General features: G+C 40.6%; 2 protein-coding genes across 5 annotated transcripts in view; both read left to right on the top strand.

Annotated features, from left to right (window-relative positions):
* The first annotated feature begins 228 nt into the window (after positions 1–228).
* decr2 (2,4-dienoyl CoA reductase 2, peroxisomal) lies at positions 229–4,939 on the top strand. Of its 2 annotated transcripts, none has more exons than XM_053341962.1 (10): positions 229–374; positions 1,144–1,245; positions 1,335–1,403; positions 2,252–2,303; positions 2,398–2,533; positions 3,010–3,134; positions 3,746–3,839; positions 3,921–4,025; positions 4,147–4,335; positions 4,598–4,939. In XM_053341962.1, exons 2-10 carry the CDS (start codon positions 1,145–1,147, stop codon positions 4,630–4,632), a joined length of 906 nt encoding a protein of 301 aa, XP_053197937.1. In that variant the 5' UTR covers positions 229–374; position 1,144; the 3' UTR covers positions 4,633–4,939. The 2 variants fall into 2 exon arrangements, with proteins under 2 accessions (XP_053197937.1, XP_053197938.1); XM_053341963.1 differs by having other exon boundaries at positions 4,147–4,396.
* Positions 4,940–8,727: 3,788 nt separating this feature from the next.
* rab11fip3 (RAB11 family interacting protein 3 (class II)) overlaps positions 8,728–25,578 on the top strand; it is a 28,700-nt gene continuing 11,849 nt past the window's right edge. For 2 of the 3 annotated variants that reach the window (XM_053341959.1, XM_053341960.1), the window contains exons 1-4: positions 8,728–8,875; positions 15,455–15,548; positions 19,293–19,369; positions 22,268–22,440. In XM_053341959.1, coding sequence (XP_053197934.1) covers positions 8,738–8,875; positions 15,455–15,548; positions 19,293–19,369; positions 22,268–22,440 — 482 coding nt within the window. In that variant the 5' untranslated portion in view covers positions 8,728–8,737. Of the gene's footprint in view, positions 8,876–15,454; positions 15,549–19,292; positions 19,370–21,428; positions 21,588–22,267; positions 22,441–25,578 lie in introns of those variants that run through there. The other variant, XM_053341961.1, reaches the window with a different exon arrangement.

Raw genomic sequence — 25,578 nt, 5'->3', positions numbered from 1 at the left:
AATATTCTGAATCTAACTTTTTTACTTGTGTGTTCTTGTCCTTGTCTTATTATTATTATCATCATTAGTAGTAGCCTAGTAAAGGTAGTAGTAGTGTTGTGTCTTCATCAAACCATAAATGTGTTCAGGAGAGCACACATTTAAGAGACAAACGACAAGCCTGTGTGCTCTTGAACGCACACCGAACGGACTTCATTGCCCACAATGCACCACTAAAAAGAAGGAAAACCAAGCGTCCAAGGTACAAATAGTTCCTACTGATAGAAGCAGCTAGTGAGGAATAAACGTCAAACTGCATGTTTAGTGTTAGTAGAGTGCTTTGTCTGCCGGTCGTTTTCCACCATTAAAGGAGTAGGACGTGTTTTCTTCAACAGGTAACTCGACAGAAACAACTAGCTAACTAACAAGGTTACATGTCAACTGAACTTCACTGCATAGTCCTGACAGCTAAATGCTACTGACTATTTGCTGAAGACAAACTTTGAGTGTGTTAACTGGGATAGACCAAATAAAAAAAGGAGACAGCCCACATAAGCCCTGACAAGTGTTGAAGTTTTAAGGCCGTAATTTACTGTGTTGTCAAGCAAATATCTAAATCAGAGTCTCTTTCAGCCACATCTGATACAGCTGACATGTAATTAGTGCTAATTAACATTCACTTTGATGATACACTGTTGCTGTTATATTGTAACAGCTAACTCTAATGTGATAGAGGATAGGTCAAAAATCATGAGAGCATGTGTACACAGATCTGATAATGGGCTAAATCGAATAATTATTTTCTTTTACTGATCATTATCTAGAAGTTAAACGTTGCCAGAGTCAGGGGTGACCTTCCTGAGATGTCTTGTTTTATGTGATCAATAGTCCACAACTCAAAAATCTCAAGAGTTTACCAATATTTATAACTAAGAAATCACATTTTAGGGTCTGAAATATGCTAAGTGATCAGTTTTCAAAATTGTTACTGATATTTTTTTTTCTCTTTGCAACTCTAAGAACAATCATCATCTTAATAAAATCTAAATGCTGTAAAGGGCAGTTGTATTTTCCTTGCAGTGCTGTTATTATTCAGCAAACCCTGCGTTTAAAGGCCACTCACTAACTCCTTTTTGGTATTTGATTATATGCATTATTTATCAGCATGGCAGAGCCGCAGAGAAAGGGAGAGCTGATGCCCGAAGACGTCGGTACTGATGACTGCTTGACTTCATACACACACATCTACAGTCCAGATTTACTCAAGTAAGCGCACTCTTTCTTTCTTTTTTTTTGTAAATGCAATGTAGCAACTATATGAAGTGACCTATGAGGATTTGCACTTTATTTTTCAGAGATCAGGTTGCATTAATCACAGGTGGTGGATCTGGAATTGGACTCAGGATAGCTGAAATCTTCATGAGGTGAGGGAGAGATTGCATTCTTGTTTCTCCGTAATAGATCCAGATGTTGCAGAAGTTTTAATTTCTAGTTACATTTCATTCCTTTCACAGACATAGATGCATAACTAACTTTTCTCCATCCTTACACATGGGCACTTGATTGACTGACTGAATTTACTTTTAAATATTGACAATTTTGGTCAGTTTTGAGTTCAGTAGACAGCACATTCACATTGTGCTAGCTCCCTTCATAGAAAAGGATGCCTAACCAAAGGATGTATTCTTTTTGCAAAATGCCTGAGGAGCATGTACTTGCAGATAAGATTGGCAAATGCAATGTCGTTGTCACAACTTGGCATGTTCAGGTGTCTCAGGATGTGACAGTGGTGTGATATTATTGGCCTTCTGTTGTCTAAATCGGTAACATGTGTGACAGAGCTAGCATACAGGTGCACTTTAAACTTTGTAGTTGTGTTATCTGACAGTCAGACTTACATCATTTGCTTGTGTTTGTGTGACAAAGTTGAAATAGTTCAATAATTTACCCATGTGACAGAATTAGTCCAACTTTGATTAAAATCAGCGCCACACCTTGTAACTGTATCTCTCTCACTATGTGTCTGTGACCTTTTACCTTCTCTTTAATGACTTTGCATTCATTTTAATTAAATGCACCAAATGCATCACATTTTTGACCTTGCATTAGGTTCCTCCTGTCTCTCACCTTTTTGCATCATAAATGCATGTGCCTCATCATATGCAGGAATTACATACTCATGCGCTTATCAACCCATTGCAGCACCTGCTCTTACTGTTTATTTATTTTACTCTCCACATTGTTATATGTCTTTCTTTTCTCTCTTCTTCAGGCATGGCTGCGACACAGTGATTGCCAGCAGGAACTTGGATAAGCTGAAAGAGGTTATATTCCTTTTGCATAATGTGTCCATAGTCTTTAAAGATAACTGAATGTCAATTTGTGGTTCTCATGTAATATGATTTTGTGTCTCCCCAGGTGGCTAAAAAGCTGTCTGCTGTTTCAGGACGCCGCTGTCTCCCTTTGTGTTTAGATGTGAGGCAACCTGAGAGCATCGCAGCTGCTGTGGATGAGACTCTGAAAGAGTTTGGCCGCATAGACATCCTTATTAACAGTATGTGACCTCTTCTGCACAAGCCTGAAAAAAGATTATGTGCTGAAGCTCAGTGAGTTTGTGTTGGGAGCAGCGATGCACTCACTCACTCAGTCTTTCCCATTATATATTATATCCTGCCAGGAAAAAGTCATACTAGAGTACATTTTAAGCTTTCTGTAGGATGAATGTGTGCATATGTACTTTGAACAACGGTCAAGTGTGAAAGGTTTTGGCTTAATCATCAACTTTTCTGGTGCAGCATCTATCTTAATCTTCTATCTTTACACTCCAAGTCCCCAGGCCTATTAGTTTTATCATATCAGATACAGATCAACAACGTAAGGGGATTTGCACTTCATCAATGCACTGCATAATGAATGCATTCATAGCTTTACTAAAGCATTTATAAAACATTAATGATCAGTATTCCAACACTTTTGCCTTTTTGTTCTGGCGTATGTGTCTCAGAACTTTCACTATACTGTGTTTGATAGATGCTGCTGGAAACTTCCTCTGCCCGGCTAGCGCACTTTCCTTCAATGCCTTCAAGACAGTTATGGAGATTGACACTATGGGCACATTCAACACCAGCAAAGTGGTTTATGACAAGTGGTTCAAGGTATAGTTCCTTTTCTGTCTGCCTTTTCTGATGGGATAGCCCTTACATCCATGGTAAAAAGCTATAATTAAATTGTTTATTACGTCATGCTGAAAAAATGAGAATAGTGAATCTGCTGGGAAATAATGAGGTTATTAATCACGACTGATGACTCGGTGATTCACTGGGTGTTCAAATATTCGGACTTATTTTGCTCTTATTATATTTTCAAACAAAACCACTTAGAATTATAACTTCAGACACTATTAAACTACATCTGTCTCTGTTTGTATTTTGATCGGCTTAATAGAGGTTTTAAAGGTCAGTATAAGACCTTCAAGGGAATAAAGATAACATGCACATATGCCCCCAAAAAACAAAAAACAAATATCAAGATAGTAGTATAACAGTATGTAGTATAATATAATGGTTTGTATTGTGATGGATTACAGCTCAACAGGAAGCTCCTCTTGGATCTCTGCTTTAACGCCAGCACTCATTTTACTCTTTGCAATACACTCTGGTCACCAAAAGAGGGCAGCAAACATCACATATTTAAACTGCTGTCTGAAGCTGATTTAACCATTCACTTATTGGCTTTATTTTGAGTCTTGTATCATTTTTGTGCGAAGGATCATGGTGGCAACATTGTGAACATCTCTGCAACACTTGGATACAAGGGACAGGCCCTCCAGGTGCATGCTGGGTCTGCAAAGGCTGCAAATGGTAAGAGCATTTTTAGTGTGTTTTTTTTTTTGCTAACAACACAGGAATCTTATGACTCTATGCTCCCTGTCCTTTTCCCAGATGCAATGACCAAGCACCTGGCTGTGGAATGGGGGCCCAGTGGGGTGAGAGTCAATACTGTGGCTCCAGGTCCTATCTCTGGCACAGAGGGCTACCGTAGACTAGGTAAAGATATCGGAACTCTTACACATTGCCACTCTTTAAAATGATGATGATTTAAATAGGTAAAGTATAAAAGTGTTTGGGGTATCTCAGCATTGAGTTTTCCCTTTTTTAAATCTCTCAGGTGGCCCGAGAGGGGAGGCTGCTGGTGCGTTCCAGTCCATTCCTTTGCAGCGAGCAGGCAACAAGACGGAGATGGCTCACTGCACTCTTTTCTTGGCAAGCCGGGTCTCCTCCTACGTGACTGGAGCTATCTTGGTTGCGGACGGCGGGGCATGGCTGACATCAGCTAATGACGTCTCCATGCTGTTGGGTATAGCCTCTAAATCAGCTAAACTCTGAACAAGAGCTCTCCTGTCCTCCTCCTGACACAGGTGTGTAGGAGGAGGTGCAGCTTGAGGGCCGTGTGGAACCAAAGTGTGACTGAAAATTAAGTTTTGTCATCCCTATTGATATTGTAATGAGACTGAATTATACTTGATTAACTGTGCCTCAGTAGAGTGGTAAAGAGATTGTTTACATGACAGGAAAGCAGCATGATCCATATTAATTAACTTTCTCTTATTTTCTTTCAGGTTATTGGTCATCAGAAAAGAAAAGAGACAAGTAAACGCTGAAAAGAATAATTTACAAGCCATCTGTAGCACTGATGCTGCATGCACAGTATTTGTGGTTTGTCTCAACCACTGCTGCCTAATGTTTAAGACTGAGTGGAGGATCTGAACACTAACACCTTATACTTACTGTACAAAAAATCTAAAATGTTATATGTATTTTAGTAATGGATCAAATTATATAAGAAATCAGGGACTTTTCACCCCTTACAGCGCTGTTAACTGTCATCATGCATTTCATGTGTCATTTTGTGTGATTTTTCATTACCTACCTATTAATAAAACTTTTATAATTACAGTTAATGGTGACTGTTTTTTTTTTACTTTCAAAAGTGATTTGTTATTTGCTTTTACCTGAACAGCTGTTTGACTGGTAGAATGATCTACGGTATATGCAATGATACAACAGCATTTCCTTGATTGCTGAAGGTTGGATTGCACCTATAAAATGGAGAAGACTGTTTTGAATGTAAAACAGATGGATTAAATCTATAAGTATCCATGTTTTTATTATTACTCTTAATGTAATTTTTCTGTTTTTCTTCAATTGTTTTTCATTTTTCTTGTGAAATATTGGACACATTAAATTTCCAGGCATCAGAAAATGCTACAAATGAAACAATTGGTGAAGAAAAAATTGCAACTCACATCCACACAGAGGCCACACACTGGTTACAATAGACAATGATATATCCTGAAGTGTAACATCCCAAAAAGTTTGCAACATGCAAACATGATGAAGATCACTATCACTGTAAATCAAACTGAGGAGGGTGGGTGCCAAAACATCTCAACTACATCCATTTAAACAATTACTATTTTCTCAAAATGATAAATGTCACACCATGTTGTTTATTATTGTTTTATTGGCTAAGTTATTTTATACCAAACTGTTGAGCCCTGCATTTGTTGGATTTCAGCATCCACCCTGCTGAAGTGTCACTGAGCAAGACACCTCCACCTGTCAGCTCAGAGTCTCTATACCTCACCCTGAACTTTAACCTCTGTGGATGTGATGAACTTTAAATATATAATACTGTCATTCCCCAACATATAAGTGCAAATCAGTTTTGCTTATAATAGCACATTTTATGTTTTTTTGTGCACAAATATCGACTGAGAGCAGTAATAAAGCCAATGATACTGCGGGGTGTTTTGTACGCTTGCGTGAAACGTCAGTGGTGTGTATGCGGCTGGAAGGAGGAGGAGGAGGAGGATGAGAAGCAGGGGGAGGAGGAGGATGGGACACTGCTGATGCTGATGCGAGAGCTTTCGGTGTCTGTGATCAACATCGGTGGAGTGACTGCCAAATGATGGAACTTTTTCGCCTCGTTTAACACCTTTTTTCGTTTCGGCGAGGCTCCCGACGAGGGCCGCAGAGGCAGCTGGTGTGTGTGTGTTTTATGAGAAGAGAATAAGTGAAGATTTTGAAGAGGAATAAAAGGTTTTCGTCTCGTCACTCGTCTGGCCTGTCTTGTGACTGACACAGGTGGATTGCCGCTGGAAAAACCGCAAATGCAGATATAAAACCTTGACTATTGCAGAGGCGAGAAATATCCGCAATGACCTTTTAAGCCGTGGAATATAGACGCTAACACCGGGTTTAATTTAATTGAAAAGGGCAAACGGCGGACTGTTTGGCGTGTTAGCTAGCTAATAGGCTAATTTGGCTAGCTAGTCGGTTAGCAGCTTCCCTGGCCAATGGCAGGAAAGAAGTGGGATGCTCGAAGGAGGAGTTAATGTTAGTCGCTAGCATAAATTCATTTGAGGATAGACCCGTTACAGTCCGTGTGTTATATTGAGGTAATGAGCTTCCTTTTAATGACAGGTTCAGCGTTACAATTTTAGGAGAGCTGAGGTTCGTGTGACGCCGCTGCTCTCGGCTGTTTTTCCTCGCAGCTCGGCAAATTAGCTTAACGATGGTCAGGATGAGTTAATCGGCTAAGAAAGCTAATGTTGACAAACACTGGCGACTCGAACGCGTAGATTTCGTATCGTTTCAAACTGACTCCCCGAGCAGAGATGCTGTCGGTCGTGTTTGTCGCTTCAGTCCTGAGATGTTATGTCGCTCGGTGGCCAGCGTTCAGGCCGGAGTGAAAGCATGTTGACGCTGGATGTGCTGAAGCTGAAACGTTTGGCAACAACCAGGAGTGGACCTGCCATGACTGAAAGGGACATAGTGAGTCAAAACCCGATATACATCAGTAGGATTTTCAATGAGACTAAGAAATTAATATGAATTTAGAATTTAGGTAACATTTTTTTGTCGAGATGTGGATGACAACAATTGAAGTGAAAACAACCAACACGTATACTGCGCACTGTTTCTTCATCCGCTGTACCACTAGGTTGTTTCTAAACTTCTGAAAACTACCCCTTCTACAACTTAACCTAACATTCATAAAATTTGCCTGCCTGCATCTTTTAAATCTTAGAGATAGACAATGCTTGTAGGAGTCACACACATTCATTTCAAGATTTCAGTAGAGATGTTTAGTGTCATTTAAAAACATGACATTAAAATTGAAGAGTTGGATCTTGACAGCAGCAGTGAGATAAGACTTTCGAGTTTGCAAAGGGGAATAGCCGATATAAATGGAGCCGACGGTACTGTCTGGCCCTTTGGGGCACACTCAGTGGGAGTCAGAACAGCCATTTCCTCTGGGATTTCTCACACTGGATTCAGACAATGGAGGTGTGCTGTGTCAAAACAAAACTGGTCAGACGGGTTTGGATTTTAGAAACAGTGACCGCGATCACACATCCCAACATACTGATGAGGGAGATGTTTTCCAGGACAAGTCGGTAGAGTTGGACAACCTTTTAAATATCTGTGATTTTTCTTGTGGAGATGTGCTGTTTGAGGAAGATCAGTCCACTAATCCACAAGCTTCTCTCCATAGTACACATATAGAGGACGTGTCTATCACAGAAAAAAATGAGGGACTTGATGAAATCAGTGACTTTACTCTGTCATGGTTATTTTCTCCTAACCTTACTGATGTGGTTGGGAAAAACTTTGCCTTTGAGGAACTGAGTCTGACACAAGAGGCCTCTCCTGAGGGCTCAAATGCCCTCAGTGGTGAGGCTGAGCTAATCAGCCTCAGTGAAACGTCTTCTCCATCAAAGATCCCCGAGAGGAATTCAGAGACAAACCCTGGGGATCCATTTTTATTGGTAGATCTCCTCTCAAGTGAACCATCTTGTCCCACCTCAGAGTCATCATGTGAGTTGAACCCACAGGGTGTCAGTGAGGAGCTGGTAGACCTGTCACAGGAGGAGCAGGCAGGTCCCCCTCCCGCGCAGAGCAGGGAGACTTTGTCACCTGAAACTGGAGACAAAGGTTTATTCCCTGATCAAGTGACTGCTCTACCTTTAACCGGTAGCTCTACCCTGCAAGGTTTACCTGAGAGCTGCCTCCCACATAACCACATCAGCACGCCACTGGAGTGTATTGAAGGATTTGTGCCTTTGTTGGATTTAGAGGTTCCTGATTGTGATAGCAGTCTGAGCCTGTGTCCTGCTGGTCCTGCCTCTGTTATCTGCACAAGTGCGCCAATAGATTTATCAACAGAGGAGTCGGAGGTGGAACATGCAGGAGCCACTGTAATTAGAAATCTGACTTCAGAGCAACAAGGTGAGAATGACTCACTTGCTCTCAGTTTGTCAGCTGAACCTTCAGTGCTGACAGAGCCTCTGACTGAAGATGTCTGCAACCAGGGTGATTTCACCAGTGAGAGCAACTCTGTGGAGAATGAGTCTGAGGATTTGATGGAAGATAAAATTAGCTCTGAAGCCAAAAATCAGGGGAATGAGGAAATGGCTTTGGATCTGTGTTTAGCCACTGATGAGGAAACTTGGGACTTGAAACCACCGGAGCATGTACAGAATGAAAGCGTTCCCGATTCGACAGCTGAGCAGAGGGAAGAGAAGAGGTTGACGGACATTAACCAGCTCCAAGGAGCAGACTGTCATGAAGTGGCTCCTTTCGATTTTTCAGTCCAGGAGTTGAGCAGCTCTTCTCCTCAGGCTGGATGGACTAGTGAGCAAACTGTGGAGACAATCTCCCTCTCTAAGATGGTGGTAGATGACTCACTGCCAATGGTTTCAGCTGTGAACAAGAGGGAGGAAGATGTCTCCCCACTAAAAGCTGTGTTCGACGCTTTAGACCAAGATGGAGATGGCTTCGTCCGCATCGAGGAGTTTATGGAGTTTGCTGCCGCCTATGGAGCTGATCAGGTGAGACGTTTTTCTGTTGCTTTCTCCTTTTTGAGCCGGGAGTTTATTGGGTAATGCACGCTGAGTGTAGTTCCATGTAAAACCATATAAAGCTCCATATACATAAATGATTTATCATTGATTTTCTGCTTAACCTCAGAGGGCTTCCTGCAAAAAGCCAGCGTAACTACATCGATTGAAATCCATCCGGCTGATGCCACTTTGTACTCCGTTTTTTTTTTCTTTAGGATCCTAATGTATTTTGAAACTTAATACAGTTGGAAGAAAAATGAGTATATTAAGTTTGATCATTTTGAATTATACATTTGCATTCATTAAATATGCTCATGTTGACCTTACACATTATAAATTAGAGCTAACATGGACCCCACTAGTGTTAAATAGGCAGGAGAAAGCAATACACTTCAAGCCTATTTATTTGTTTACTGTGTCAGGTTTGTATATTTACCCTCTCCAATTCTTCTCCTGTGTCTCCTTTGAAGCAGCTCTCGAACTTAAGTGTAATAGGTTTGTCTAATACAGCCGCGTATTATTAAAACCATTCCTGGATTAGTTTGTCATGTATTTGGTGAGTGTTCAAGAGCCGGGATTTGGGTTATCATCCAGATAAGTCTGTCAAAGCATATTGGCTGAAATGAATTCTGTCAAGCTTGGCGCTCCTCCATATGTCAAATGACAAACACTCATCTTCCCATATGCATAGCCTGTGCTTTGGGGATAATCTCCTGTGTAATGGTTGATGCATCACACTCCACCCATGACCCCCCCCCCCTGCCCGCTCTTTGTACTAAGCTTTCTATATTACTTTGTAAAAATGAAGTTTTAGTTACAAGTGAGTCAAGAGATAAAAAAATAACAATTCATAAGAAATGAAGCCTAATTAAAAGGTGTCAGTCTAGCTTCATCAGTGTTTCTATATCTGAGGATCCTGATCACTTTTTCATCAGTCCCCAGTGTAAAGTCATTGACTAAATAGTTTGCTAGATGCTGTGAACATGGGTGGTTTAAGTATAGTAATTTTTTATGTTCCGTCTCATTTTATACTATATGTGCACAGAGTGGCACTTTTTCCTTTTGTTTAATCCTTGCGTGAGAAAGTGTTCAACTGCCAGTTCGCAGCAGGTGTGGGTAAGTTATGAAAAGCAAAGCTGTGTGATTTGGCCTTTAACTTTTAATTCTCAGCAGATAGAGGCAGAGGAAGAACCCCCCTCTCCCCACCCTCTCCAGGGAAGGAACGGACAGAGTTATGAATGAACAAAAGGACAACTGTGTATTAATTAAAAGACAGCTGTTGGTCTCCGAGGGTGACGAAATGCTCATTGACATATGAGACAGTATGTACAAGTATGATAGCTGATGTTCATTACGGCTATCTCTCAGCCTGACAAGCTCTGAGACGTGTTTGCAAATGTTATCCTGGTTATTGCGATAAAGACAGCTGCTCTCTCTCTCTCTCTGAATTCATCTTTTAAATTTCAACAATGAGATGTCAATCCTGTCTTCACCTGTAACTTTGATTCAGAGTATTAACATGTAACTAGGGGGCACACACAAAGCTCCAGGGTAAAAATGAGGTCAGTTTCTTTCCGGACACTCTTTTCCGTATGCCTATCCAAATGTTTAGAAGAATCAGACCGATCTCTAGCAAGCGATCACACCATTTGCAAATAACAGTAAAAGGATGGATGCAAATGTTGATGTAGTCTACCTGGTAACAGAAACAAACACTATTATGCCCCGATGAGCACGTATAACAATGTTTTTTTAACTCGTTCAATGGTCCCTACTTGTTGATGAAGTGATAAGAATAATCTTGTCACTGACACTGCTTATAGTTTATTATAAAAAATCCCCTTCCTAGTTTTAATATGTTGGTTTAGATACGAGTATGATTGAGGAAATGGAATATAACCAGTATCAGTTGAACACTTTTGGCTGAACTTTGAACAAGGCCTTTTTGGAGAGTACCCCACATACAAAGTGTGATGCTGGCTCTCACTAATGCTTTTTAATCCCTTCTCTCCCAGTTCAAAGCGCCTCTTTTGCCCCTGATCTGTCCCATGTCTAGTCGTAGGTAGAGGCAGGGAATTGTGAAGGATTAAAGAGTAAAATGTATTTTCCTGAGTCAGAGGGACTTCATGGTTTGGGTGCTGTCCACCGACTGCCCCTCTGCCTTATTTGAGGGGCTTTTGTCATGTTAGTCAAATGTATATTGATTCCACCTGTTGTTATGTCAGGGAAGGCTAAAGCTGCTAAATTTGCATGACACTGGAAGTTCCCTTTATTTCGTAGGTGTGGTTTGTTTTACTGTTATTCCAGACTGTTTGGTTTCTGGTGGAGTTTTTCCTCCCGCACCTCCCAAATATCCAGATTCCAGCTGATTCCTTTGGATCCTTGGATCTTGTTAAAGGTTTTCCTTGGACTGCCGGCCAGATTGTGCAGATTGATGACTTGTGTGTCTTTCTTTGTGTTTAGCTATCAGATATCTGGTCCTCCTCTCACATTTCTATCCTTTCGTGACCAGTGAGACACAGAGCCTTTGGCGTGTTTGCCTTTTCCATTTACAATAAGTAAGCATGCAGGAGACAGACTTATCTTCAGAATTTGTGGAATGTTATATAATGCACGTAACCTTCAAGTGGATTTGGCATTCATTAGGTGAACTGAAGGATCAGTGGGAAAGTTGGGTCTGATCTAACAAGGCCTGCGTGCAGCTCCCCGAAGTCGAGTGCTGATTGTTTCTTTGCTGACTTAGCAAATGGTTCATATCAGTTTATACTGCATGTGAATGTGCTTTTCATATTTGAATAAGCTTTGCCCTGATATGTCCTTGTGTTTTCAATCACCTGGAGATAAAAATTGGTTTGAATAACCTCCACGCCTGAGCAGCTCCGATTAGTGAAATTTTACTGTTGACCATGGTGGTAACACAAGTATTTCTCAACATTGCGGTTGAAAAAGCCGCAGAGCTATAATTTTTACTAATTCCTCAGGACCTCCATAAATAACACTTGGACACAAATATAAAGTTTGAACTGCCAGTAGGGATGTATGCCAAGTGGAGGTGTGGTTTGGGTTAGGTCTGGGTGCCATAGAGAGGTTTATGAGCAGGAATTATTTGAGTATGTGAGTGTTTTTTTTTTTTTTTACTTCACACCATCAGTACAGCCAATCAGTCTATTTTCCTTTTTTGGTGTATTTTTTTTTACTAAGCCTATACAACAAGAAGTCATCAGTCATAATATGTATTCTTATTAATCATACAGTTAAAGTCAAGCTGGGAGTACTACAGGCCTCACATTTGTTTTCTCCTGTGTCTCTTTGCAAATATCCCAGCAACATGTCAGAGACAGCAGGAAAGTATTCATTAGGTATTTGCATGCATGTTCAGTCAGGGCTTGTGTGCTAAGCATGCAAATGTTTCCTCCAGAATTATTCCAGGATATGATAGTGACCACGTGTATACACACACATACTGCATTGTGTGTGTGGTTTGAATATGAGCATCATATGATCTTAAAGTAGAAAACCAAATTTATAGTCCATGATATGTCTACTGTGGGACATATTGCATTGTTGGAGAAACGAGACTGGTGCTCGCTCATTTGAGATGAATCCAGCGAATTCCCCAATGAACACCCATCACTTGCTCTTTCATAATTTTGATTTGCAAGTGCTGTCCTTACCAGTCTCAGTGTGAGGCATCTCCAGGGCAACCATTTTGTAAACAGGATATATGTTTTCTCCCACCACTGGTTTACACAGTTAGTCAACCATCTGATTTAGTTTAGTGCTGTTTCTCTCTTGTGTTTGGTAAAAGCTGATCTGCTGGAGAACATTTTGAGGAACAACAGAAAAAAATGTTCTGCAGGCACGAGAGTTCAGCTATTGAAAAGATCTTTCTAACCACCACTCAGTGGTTTCACTCACTGGTTTTGACCCTCATTCTGCACAAAAGCCATACTGAACTGCATTGTGGTGGCAGCGTTCTGTCAGTCGACACTCCCAACCCTACTTTAGCCAGCCTCCCTCCCCTCACCCGCTGCTTTTATGTACTGCCCCACTAATCCACAATGGAATGTCCCATGCCCTGAAACGTCCTCTCTCTTGATTTCACTTTGTGCAGTGATGTTTTATATACCAAGATTTGATTTTTCCTTTTCTTTTTTTTTCCACTAACGATCATGGTTATCAGTCTTTTGTTTAGGAACTATTGTAAAACCCCCTCCAGGAAAGCCTCTCACCAAAGGGTATTCTTCTCCACGGGGTTATGCACAACAGCGGTCTGTGTGGAGGCGGTCAGGCGTGCCCCAGCACTGATTAGACACAAATAGAGGAAATAGAAAAACCACAGAGCCTTCACTGCTCCGCAAAGCAGGGTAACTGACAGAGTTGCCTCGGAGTTCACTTTAAAAAAAAAATCACTTATCAATATCTCTTGTTAGGTGTAGTTATGTATACTGTATATTATATCATAGTTATATTATGAAGTAAATAATCAACAACAAAGGCTTAAAATGTTAAATTTTGCATTAAATGAAAATTTAAATTTGAAAGGTCGCACTACAGGTAAACTCTATAATTGTATAACACAGGCTATGCTATCAACAACATGACATAAAGAAAATGCTAAGCCGGATCAGCTCTTGAGCATACTGTTAAAAGGGCCAGCCTGGCAATTATGAAAAGGTCTTTCCTGCGGCTTAAGGCCACAACACTGACATCACAGTTACCTTTTAGTTTATAGGTTAGATCTAGAAATAGCCAATAGGCTCTGTGAAAAGACCTAAGGGGCCTGGCACAACTGTACACATGTAATAACTCTGATGTAGGCCATGGATAACTTCCATAGTATGGCAACTTTAAACTACTGTGGTTTGCTTCTGGCTTCACAGTGGTTTATATAGCTTTAGTGGCGGTTTCTTATGCTGCCCCGGTCTCTTACTGCAGACTGCAGTGAAGGAAACTAGTTCACTGTTTAGTATAAACAAAACTAAAACATAGTATTCTGTAATCACACCTCAGTTCTTTCACCTTGCCCTGCATAAGTGTTTCTGAATAGCCGCATGGAACAAAATGATTTCCTGTGAACCGTGATGCTTCATTGTGAAACGGATGAGGAAAAAGCTGTGTTCAAACGCCTACCGCTGACCTCAGCCACAGGTTTCTTTTTTTTTTTACGAGTTTAAACCTCTCAAGACCCTCTTTCTCCACCAACCGTCTCTCCGGCGTATAGCAAACCTGTCTACTGTATGGAAAGGTTTTATCATAGCAGAGATGGAGCCGGATGAGCCTCCATTTCAACATGCTAAACTTAACATCGCAGCGTTCCACCATTCAGTGAGAGACCAACCACTCCTCTCCTCTCCCTAAATACAGCTGGGTTTAATTCAGAAAAACCCAGATCATAAGCCACACGGTTTGTTGGATTGGGTTTATTAGGAGTATCAGCCTTCTCAGCCTCCTGAGTCAGAGATCAGCTCAGCTAAGCAGATCAGCTTCTTGCTTGTTTTTTATGTGTAACCGATCTTAAAAAAGTGTACTACAAGAGAGGCCGCACAGTAGAATGAAAGTCTTAGTGAAATGACCACGTTCACATTGTGTGCCTACTTTCCCAAGACGAAAACCACAGAAACCTCACCCGACATACTCTCAGGCTCCCTCCCAGCTAATTTTGTCAGTGATACACGCCTGAAATTATACTGTAATAAAGGGTTAGTGTAATTTTTGCGATGGATGGCATTTGGCTTAGTCTATTATTTGTGTCAATAGATTTCGATTGCTCGGCGCCACCGATTATTCTGCAGATAGAGAGTCTTGTTCCCAGGTTAGATCTTTTTGTGTCAGATAACCAGATGACAGAATTTCTCAACACGGATCTGATTTAGATTTCATTTCATACACTTGGAGTCAGTTTTAACCTTAAAAAAAAAATGTTGATCCTAGGTTTTTTTATATGCTTTGAAGTTCTCTACTTACTGAAGCTCACATCCCCTTGTTGCCAGGTTACGGACTGTAGGAATATACAGTATGTAGGAGCACTTATGTAACCTCCTTGTAACACATCATTTAATGTCAAGGAAAGATTCAACACGTGTAAAAGCTTCAGTAACATTTGTCGGCCTCATTTCTTTCTTTTAAGACAGTGCCCTTTGTACACATTAAAAATCCCTGTAAACTCAACATTGCCCTCAATCCAATAAAACCAAAAATACATGACGTCTGCAATGTAGATCTGTCTCTGGAGGTCAGAAGTTTTATATCAGTGTTTTTTTTTTTTTGCCATTGTAATCAAAATATTATTGGAGTTCACATAATCTGGACTCTGCAGTAAAACCGTCATGTGAGTTTTTGCAGGTTTTTTTTTATATATATCGCATGGCTGATTCGGCATATGGTTTTTACATTGAAATCAGCATGCATTGGCTCTTGTGCAGAAAACTTGCCCTTACATCATTTATGACATCATTTTAAACCATCTAGGCAGTCAAATGACTAGGTTTCAGGAGAATGAATTTTTCTTTTACTGTTATGATGATGAAATCAATTTGAAATGTTTTGTTATTTTTTATCTTTCAGGTAAAGGATCTGACTAAGTTTTTGGACCCCAGTGGCCTCGGAGTGATCAGCTTTGAAGACTTCCACCGTGGAATCACTGCTATTAGCAATGGAGGTGAGTCATATAGCCATATAGTCTTATATTTCCCCAGACCTGGTGTGTCTCCTGTAGTCAGTAAACCTCTCTGTGTTTGACCTAGTGTCCCCTTTTTGTGGAATCAATCAGCCCGTTGTCTACGACTCTGGAGATTCCACATTTTAATAAAACCTACCTACTAAAAATATTCTGACATAAAAAGGTCTCGCTTGTGCCATGTGTAATAAATGCAGTGCGTGAAGAATCCATGTTTAAATACCAGCTTTTACTATTGTATTCATTTTGTAAGAACATGTCATCTTTTCAGTTTAACTCAACTTTTTTTTTTTTTTTCTGGCTAACCTGCCGTTAAACTAATTCTGGTGTAAAGAATGTCTCAGCAGCAAATTCACACACCTACATTTAGTCTCCAGCATCTGGCTCCATCTTTCTGCATTCCCCATGGCGCCAGATTATTGTTGTCAACACAGTATGTTCACATCTATCTTTCAGCTGAGGTGAGAAGATTTTTTATTTTTTTTTTTCAGAGGAAAAGCAGAACACTGACCCAAATACCTTGTTACTGGACTCAAAATGCTCTTATTCTTCCTTTAACCATTTTTGCTGCCCTCCTGGTGCATTTTTTTAAGCTATTAAAAACCGCTGTAAGTTGTAAAGGCTCAAATATTTCCTCTTTTAAATGGGAACAATGTGTATAGTAAGGCTGGGTTGATGCCTCCGCCAGATTTTTCAGGCTTCACATCATCTCTTTAATACAAGAATTTTCTACTAAGAAGACATTTGAGACTTTTTCTCCTGCTACACCAAATGGCATTAATACATTGACATCACTTCTGATCACACCAGCAAGTGAAGTATGTGCAATGGATTTTATTTTTACGAGACACCCCAAAGTGACATCATTGTAAAGAGTTTCTGCAGCAGGACACAGCGTCTCTGTTGACACGCCGCACACCCTTTGGTGACGTCACTGCAATAGTGTTGCGCTGCTTTCCACAATTCGCTCGGCCTTTTGATAATGTAGAATTCTTTCTCAAAGCTTTCTGGGTTGCATAGCTCCGGTTACTCAGAACATCAATAAGTAATGCATTGGAAAGCATGAGATACACCGCCACATGGGCTGATTGGCGAGGTTTCAGAGCCCGAGCGGGACAGAGAAGGGGTTTGGGCAGAGAGTCCTATTCACCTAAATAATTTACTGTTCTCTCTGTGCCGTCCTCTCTGTTTCTCCCTCTGTTTTTTCTCCTGTTGGTCAAGTAAACAGTAGTAATTAAAAGTAATCGCAGACAATTGGGGACACTGTCTAGGACCGTATTGGCAAACTTGTCAGAACATCTTTTGTGTGTGCTTGCTATTTTACAACTGATTGATTCATCTGTTGATTATTTTTTGGTTTCACTGAAAAACCAAGATGACTCAAATATCTTCTATTATCATAACCATCAACCCACAATGTACAGATATTCAATTTGAATAACATTTGAGAAGCTGGAATGAGATTATTTTGGGTTTTTTCTTTCATAAAGCATGACTCCTAACAGGTAATCAGTTATCAAATTGGTTGGGGGTGGGGCGGGGGTGGTGGTGGTCGTTTTTAAGCTTTATTTACCATATAAGCTATTTTAAATACTAAGCTTGATGAACAGTGGACACATATCTGTTGTATCTTAAATGTGAACATTGATTTGCTGTGTTTTGGTGGCTTTCACACATATCTTGTGAACATCATTTCTCATGGGTCTGAAACCAGCTGGGGATGATTGTCACGTGTTGAGTCACCGCTGTAGTCTGCTGGTAAAGACCCAGCATAACCACAACTTCCGTGATTCAATTCAGCTTTTGTTTAGCTTTTGTTTACTTTCGCTCTCAGTACTAAAAAGAATTTATAATTCTGTCACATATTGTCCTGTTTTTTCAGTATTTTCTAATCAGTAAGCAATGTGAATCATATATTTCCAGCTGTAAGACATTTTCTCATTAGTGTGTGAGGATTGGACCTTTACTGTAACTTCCTAAGTCAGTAACACACCGCTGTCAAAATTCCAGCGGGCCTGTAAAGGCAGCATACACTTTTTCTAGACCCCTGTTTGCTCAGCTATTGATTTTTAGGTCCGTATTGTATTCTCTACCATTGTTGTCACAACCTCTGCTCCAATCAGATAGAAAAACCTGCTCTTTCAGCTCCCAAACGGCTGTCCAGTCTCAAAACAAACTGCAATGCACTCCATCTTTATCTTTATTTATTTCATTTCTGAACCACTTGTTACTGGCAGGGATACCTTTTTAATAAAGACAGACCCACAGGCTACGGAAATACCTCGTCTGCTTGTTGTGGCTATGGCATGTCTGAAACAAAAGCAGTTTGTCATGGAAATATCCATGTTCTCTGATATTTTGACAGTAAGCCATCAGACTGCAGGTGTTGAGCTCAAACAGGAGCCAGGTTCTCTTACACAGCTCCTCTCACTGCAGACAGATTTCACTTAAATGACCTGCAATGTGTCTCAAAGAGCAACGGGTTACATAAGACCAGGGGGCACAAAAACCTGTGGGTCTGCTGGCTGTGTTTGAGAACACTGTTTGTGTTTTATTCTGTCAGTAGGGCTATTCACAGCTCTGTTTACTAGATACAGGAGTGGCTGATGGGACTCCGTCTCAGGTTACACTGCTTGTCTGCAGGTGTTTTCAACAGAGGCCTGTATTGACAAATTTGAATTGGATATGGATTACACCTTTCCCCCTTTTTTTATTGTTTTATTTTGCCCATACACTTATCACATGACGTTCTACAGCCCTTGAAATATGAGCGTAAAAGTTACATAACCTTTACAGTCACATCAAGTTTAGATTGCTGACTGTAAATATGCCAAAGTAGGGCAGCTAGGGCACAAACTCTTGAATGTGCTGATTGCAGACTTGAGCAAACACAATCAGAGGCAGAAATGTCAGTTTGTCTAACATCCTAATAACAGTGGAGTCACCTTTTTATTCCTTTGCAAAATAAGGAGAAATAGAAAACCTAAAAAGTGATGTGGCGTCATTGTGTCTGAGAAAATGAAAAAAAAAACACAATCCCCCAAACGACTTACTTCCTTATTTAAGCCAGATTTGAATTTTAAATGAAATAATCCTGTTACGTAATCCACTTTACATTTGTTCTCAACTAAAGGTAGGGTTTAGAGGCTTTTACATAAGGTTATCTCTGTCACATCATAGATCTTTAAGAATCTGTCAGATTTGTGAATCAGTGTTTTAATAATTTGAGCCAGAAAGCGTGAGAATAAATAATGTAATATCTATGGTTGCTATGTCATTATCATTTTAAGTGTTTCAGGAGAAAATGGACACTGATTTCTGTAAATATCTATCGATGTTATACACATGTACACAATGCAAATGCATATATAATGAGAATCCATATGAATTTCCATCCATGACATTGTTGATTATTAGTTGCATATTGCATAAAGAAGTAGAAAATTAATCAGCGTAAGAGAGGATTTTAATTTTTCCTATCAACACGTGAATTATTACCTTTTTTTAAAAAAAATATTTACATTTGTGGATGTCCCTAATCACTGCTGTTGTTCCATGTTACCTGCTGTGACACCTTCCTTCTCTTCTGTCTTCATAATGTCTGTTTGTACATGGATATTGCTATTATACACACCAGTCATGTGTTTGTTGAGCCTCCATTGCTTGTTGACTTTCTGTGTTTATTATGCACACATCAGACCTGTCTTGTTCCTCTCTTATCTACAGGTCCAGAGCCGCAGCTCTACAATGTAAATTACAGTCCAGGGGATGGAGCTGTGGGCTGTCCAGAGGAATACGATGAGGTGAGGCGCCGTACAAGAGATTAGCCTCATTCTAGTATGTGGTCCAGTTGTTTTTGCCTTCAGTTCCCCATTGGTGCACACAGCAGCTCAGTGTGAAGGTCACAGGCTGAACTCCCTGTGCACTCTCGCTCTTCCCACTGTAATTCACAGAGTGGCTTGCAGAGCTATCATTACCACTCTGTGAATATTCCACAGACTGAACACCCTGGTTTGGCTGACACTAAATAGCATCTGGCAGGCTATGCTGTTTAGTATTCTTTGACAAATATTGAATTAGGTGGAATGTGCCAGAGTTTTTACATGCGTGTGTGTGTGTGTGTGTGTGTGTGGACTTATGTTTTTACAGTTGTGGTCAGCATATCTGGAATTCCTTTTCTCCTCTTATGCATGAAACTTGTATATTTGACCATCATGGTTGCTGGCCTCTGCAAAATTGAAATGTTTCTTTCTGCTATTGTGTGCCTTTTGTGCAACATGGAACTATAACTGCAGATTGTTTTTGAGGCTAAAACACTATGTAGTATCAGCACCCTCACTTGGTAAGGGTTAGAAGTGCAGGCCTGTGTACTAAAGTCAAGAGTGCAAATTGATTATCTCCTTCTCAGTCCAATTCAGTTGATAATTGTATAATAGTATAATTGAATCAGGCATTCATCAGAAACACTTTGGTAGAAAACCACTTACAAACATTGCATCCCATTTTGGTAAGACTAGTATATCTATTACAAGAGACACTAATACAATGTCTGATGTATTGTGGAGTCCCATTGGATTCATTCATTGCTCCAAGGCTCCACAACACAATGGAGGCCCTGCTACAAATGTTGCAAAAAAAGTAGAGATCTTTCATATATTATAATTGATAAAGTATCACTGAGTGGACCATGGGGAATTGGAGATTTTTGGCATTAGACATTAAGTAATGTCAAATAGCATGTGTCCTAATTGGTTCATGAAGAATAGATTGAACTCCTCTCGTGTGGTTCATAATAGCACCCGAATGAGTTGTGATGTGGCTCAAATGCTTGATGTACCCAGTTATGTTGCTTTAGGTGTCTTGAATAGAGACAGAATCTATGGTTACTTAACATCATTTTTATTAACTGCTAAACTGTTTTTTAGTTGGTATTGTTATTATTTCTTACATTTCTTCTTGTAATATTAGGTGTATTTAGCAGTGGACACTCGGTGTTTCAAATGCAGCGCAGCTAAAAATAAATGGATGAAAAAATAGTGCCACAAACAAAGATGGATGTGTTCTAAACCAGAAAATTAGACTCTGAACTACTAGTGTAATGGGTTTGTGGATTTATAAAATATTTTCTGCATTAAATAGTCGGGTTGCTGTGGCGACTGTTTACTGGAACCCGTAAGCAGAGTTTTGTGCATGTTTTAAAGTAGACGCCACACCTGTGTCCGTGGCCTTGTTTTTCCCTCGGGTTTCCTGGCAGAAAAGGGTTCCTCTCTCTCAATGGCCGTGCTGTTCTTGCCCTGTTTGCTTTCAAAACAGTCAAGGTGAGCCTGAGGCCTGGCATAAGAGAAACGCAACGCCCCATCCACCCTGTTTTTTTCCTTTTTTTTAACTAAATTTTCTCCACCAACTTTTACATTTCCATCTCATATTTAATTCATCTGTAACAACAGTAATGGTGGGGCCTATAATGTGCTACGACTTTTTTTTTGCTGCTAAAACTAATCACTCAATTTGACTGTGTGCCAACAAAACACTACCATGCTGCAGAGCTTGAGAGGCAGACAGTTATGGCAGGTTATTGTGATGTATAGTCCTCATTCACTGTGCAGCCACAGACCTGTAGAATATGGCTTAATGATTTATTCTGTCACTCTGAGCCAGGAAGTGAAGCTCCTGGGATCTAGGAAAGATTAAACAGTGGCAGTGTGGTGTTTTAACTCTGGGCTGACAGGGAGAAAGCTGGCTGTCTGAGCATTACAGCTGACTACTGATAGTCTTTGGACTTTGTCTCTGTCTCCACCCCTCTGGCCACCCAGTGGAGTTGAATGAGGTGTTACCTTCTTTCCCATTTTTTCAGACACTCTCTCTCTCTCTGAGAGTGAAGGTAAGGAAGCGTTAGTAGGAGTGATTAGAAGGCTCTGATGGCAGGCCAGCTTTCCTCTTGGTGACACAGGGCAGAGGATAGTTTTGGGCATGGTGAATAACCCTCTTGGCCCAGCTCCTCCGGGTGCTTCATACATACTGGTATGTTACATGTTCCAGCTTGACTCACCTGTCTTGACTTCACTTTCTTTACAGCTCTGATACCATTTAGTTTGTTTTTGTTGCTGATGCATCAGTTATATCAGTCTACAAGTTTAGTGTTGAGCATTTGGCATTTGTTGTTTGGAAAGCCTTAAACTTGCTCTTTTTTTTTTTTGCTTAGAGGTGTTGATGCAGCAGGTTTTTCTTGGAACAGCCATCTGACATGCAGCAGAATGCCTCTGAAGTCTGTTCATGCTGTGTGATTTGCTTGGTCGTTGGCGTAATTGGCATCGGCACTTACTGGCTAGACATGAAGATAGATTATATTATATTATATTATAGATTATCTTTAAAAAGCTGTGTTTTTCATACTCTTTGATCAACCTATAGGTTTATTGTCTACCTTTTCCCTCACACAAATTCAAAAATCATCCTAATTTAAAATACACCTGATGACATTGTTCATCATCTTGTTAATATCTGTAATGGTGGTAACAGCTTGTTGAGCCATGTTATTATTTTGATTATCATACTATAGAAAGCTATAATTATGATATTGAAGTTTATTCCACAAATGACCCCTGTTGATATTTTTGTAAATCATTTAGGTTAATTGTGAAGTTGTATGTTTTCTGTGTGATTGGCATGTTGTGATGTTGTTTGTGGTTTTGTTTCTGCAGCAAAATGAGGTGACGGACAGCGCGTACCTGGGCTCGGAGAGCACTTACAGCGAGTGCGAGACCTTCACCGATGAGGACACAGGAGCCCTCGTACCCCCTGAGATGCATGAAGATGTGGAGACAGACAGCGGAATTGAGGCAACGCTGCACGACCCCGAAGATGGAGGAAATAGGTCAGTATAGACTGGAACCTCAGTCATATGCACACTGTCAATTTTGGCTATTTTGCTTATATTTTCTGGTCATCCTCAGCTGTGGGGAAACACTAGCTTCGACCCTGAATGACTTCCGTGATACATCACCTATCGTAATCCATTTGTCAAGTGAACCAGATCTACGTTGTCATCATAATGCCGGGCATAATCGCAGCTGGCGAATGCAGAGGTCGCTGTATGTAATGTGTGTCAGATCTCCAGCTAAGGGTTAGCCTTGGAGGAGCCCTGGACTAACCCTTTACACTGATCACATGATTCAAGAGTCTTTGCATGCCCAATGGTGGATCAGTGACTGCTCAGGTTCTATTTGGGTCACCAGACAGGCAGATTAAACAGAGGTAATAAATAGACAGCGACCACTTTATTGACCTTACGCCTTAAATCTCCCTGAACACATCAGTGGGTAGAAAATCAGTCAAACGTATCTTAATATTGTTCTCCATGTGGGTTCTGCAACTTTTTCCCTAAATGCCAGTGAATTGCAGCTCCTGATGCACTTGTGCACCATGTATCATTGCAAGCAGCATTTCACACATTCAGCTGAAACGTTGCCTGTTGATGTTTTCTCAGTGCAGCTGAACAGGAAAGCTCATCCAGAGATAACTTGATATGTGGACAGTGTAAGCACCAGGGACCTTGTACACAGCAAGGCCCTTCCACCATGCTTTACTCAAGTCAGTGTGTCTAAGTGGATCATCGTTTTTATTGGCTGTAAAGAGACTGAGATCTGCTCATCTTTTATAAATTGTCTGATTATGGCGTAGAATGTTAGTGATGACAGTAAGTGAAATATTTAATTTTATCCCTTTTACTTTTGTCTCCTTTGGTGTACATTTGCTTGGGATTGGAGTTTGATTGTTTTATTTTGCTTATTATAATGTTCACTGGAGGCTAATATGATCAGCTGGAAAATGTCCAGATATCTCCTTCAGGGGCAGCACTGCCTGTTTGAAAAAAAAAGGTCATCCTCTATACTGACTGCTGGGCTAATAAACTGCATCTCCAATCTCTTGCAAATGGGCTAATGTTACACTAATGACACACAGCTGGTAGAGTGTTCAAAATGTAATTCTTACTGAGTCAAATAACACTGGCATCAATCAGACTGAATAACCTTCAGTAGGTTTGGTAATGGATTGGTTTTGATTATGAGCTTTGTCGTCTTTGGGGAAAGTTAATTTCATTTTACAAGACAAAGTAGCACCAGAGTAAACCGAGGAGGACAGTAGTGAGTCATGTTGAACCAGAATGAGAGTGATTAACTGATTGTAACTCTGTCACCCATTATTTGCATGTAGGATGCGTAGGACATGTTAAATCTTTTATGGTGTCACTGTTTTAAAGATAAGAACAAAACTTGAGCGTGTGACCCAATTTCTCTCATTTTGATTGGTTGAATAATTCTGCTACTTTTATCCTGATTTGATTTTTTTTTTGCATGTTAAGAAAAGCTGTGGGTTAACTTCTGCAGGGTAGGTATATGTCTGTACATGAGTTCTTGTTGATATAGTATTTAGGGCAAAGACAGAGGAGGAAGTGCAGAGTGCTGAGGCCTTAACTGCTGACTGTGTGACCTGTCTGTCCGGCTTGATGACGGATTGGAGTGGTCTGCCTGACAGGGATATGTTTGGACTTCCCATTCCATCATTGACCCTGAATTCCAGGAAGTGTTGAGTTAGCTCTTTTATTGTTGTTTTCCCAGCTTTTTTTCTTTCCTTGGCATGGAATAATCCGACTCTCCCCCACTCACTTACACCGTCACAAGCGTCAAGTGTTTTTCTGACTGGAACACTACTACAGTAATACGCTACGACCTTTATGTTCTCTAGTTACCACTCATTGCTCACGAGCTTGCCAGAATGAAAAAGTGCTCCCTGTTGATTCATCAGTGACTTCATCATCATCGAGTCTGGTTCCTGTTTAAAAATGTGGGCAGGTTTGTCATATCCAACTCATGTGCATACAAAACAAAGCCTTTCTAACCCTATTTTTAAAGGTGCTTCCAAATCAAAAACAATCTGCTTCTTGAAGGGATTCAACATTGACTAATGGAAGATGGGGGGAGGCTATCAGTAACTAAACTGAGGTGGTGCCATGCAGCCTGGTTAGCCTAGCTAGCTCTAGAGTGTGCAGCCAAAGACGTATGTAGGAGTGTATGCGCTGGACTGAGGATTAAGAATCTAACAGGATTAGCCTCCCCCACCCTCCTCTGTCCTACCCCTGTGTCCCCACACACATTTGGCCCTTGGACAGTCAGCAGGACTGTCTGTTGACCGTTGCTTAGTCTCAAATCTGATTAACCCACTCACAGTCAACCCTTTCTGGTACAGCGTCAAGTCTACTGGGTGGCATAGATGATGCACAAACAGTAACCGGGCACTGTAGATTGGTAACCCATTAGGACCACAGAGTTGGCTGCTTTCAAACACCCAACCCTTTGTGTCGTCCACATTGGAGAGTTGGGGTTTTGTTTTGATTTGGTGTAACCGTGAAACTTCAGGATTCCACTCTGGTTGTCTGGGGTTTTAACTCCAGTTGCTCCTCGGCTTTCACGCCAGGGCAGCGGGAGGCGTATAAAGATGCGTTCCCTTTCCTCACCGTCCCTCAATGTGAGGGACCTTAATATGGGGCCAAGTAACAACAACCTGAGTAAAGGGTAAGTGACTTCAAAATTGATCTTGTTACTATTTAACCAGTTGAGCCTAATGTTCAGGGCATTACTGCAGCTGAAACTGCATTGTTGTATGGTTTAAAAGACTGTTTGAAAGTCTGAATGCTTTTTATGTAACAGTAGATGATTTTGGCAACTTTAAATATCCTTGAAATAATAGCCTTGAAATGGAGAGCTGAATGGCGTACAAGTAAAATGGTCTGTGTCATTGTATGCTGAGAAACCAAGCGTTACTGCTGATTTGGACATCCTCGTCCTGTGTTTGCTTAAGACATCTAACATATCCTGTTTGACTACAGGAAAGGCCAACTTTCCAGCCTTCCTGTTAAATAAAGATCAAGGAGTTTTATTAACTGAAACTCACAGCAAAAACCTTCAGATCCAACAAATAGATTCCTGTTGAGTTGTGTGAAATGGCCAATTAT

The sequence above is a fragment of the Scomber japonicus genome, chromosome 20 (assembly GCF_027409825.1).
Source record: "Scomber japonicus isolate fScoJap1 chromosome 20, fScoJap1.pri, whole genome shotgun sequence".
NCBI lineage: Eukaryota > Metazoa > Chordata > Actinopteri > Scombriformes > Scombridae > Scomber > Scomber japonicus.
This window is presented reverse-complemented; position numbering and strand designations above follow the sequence as displayed.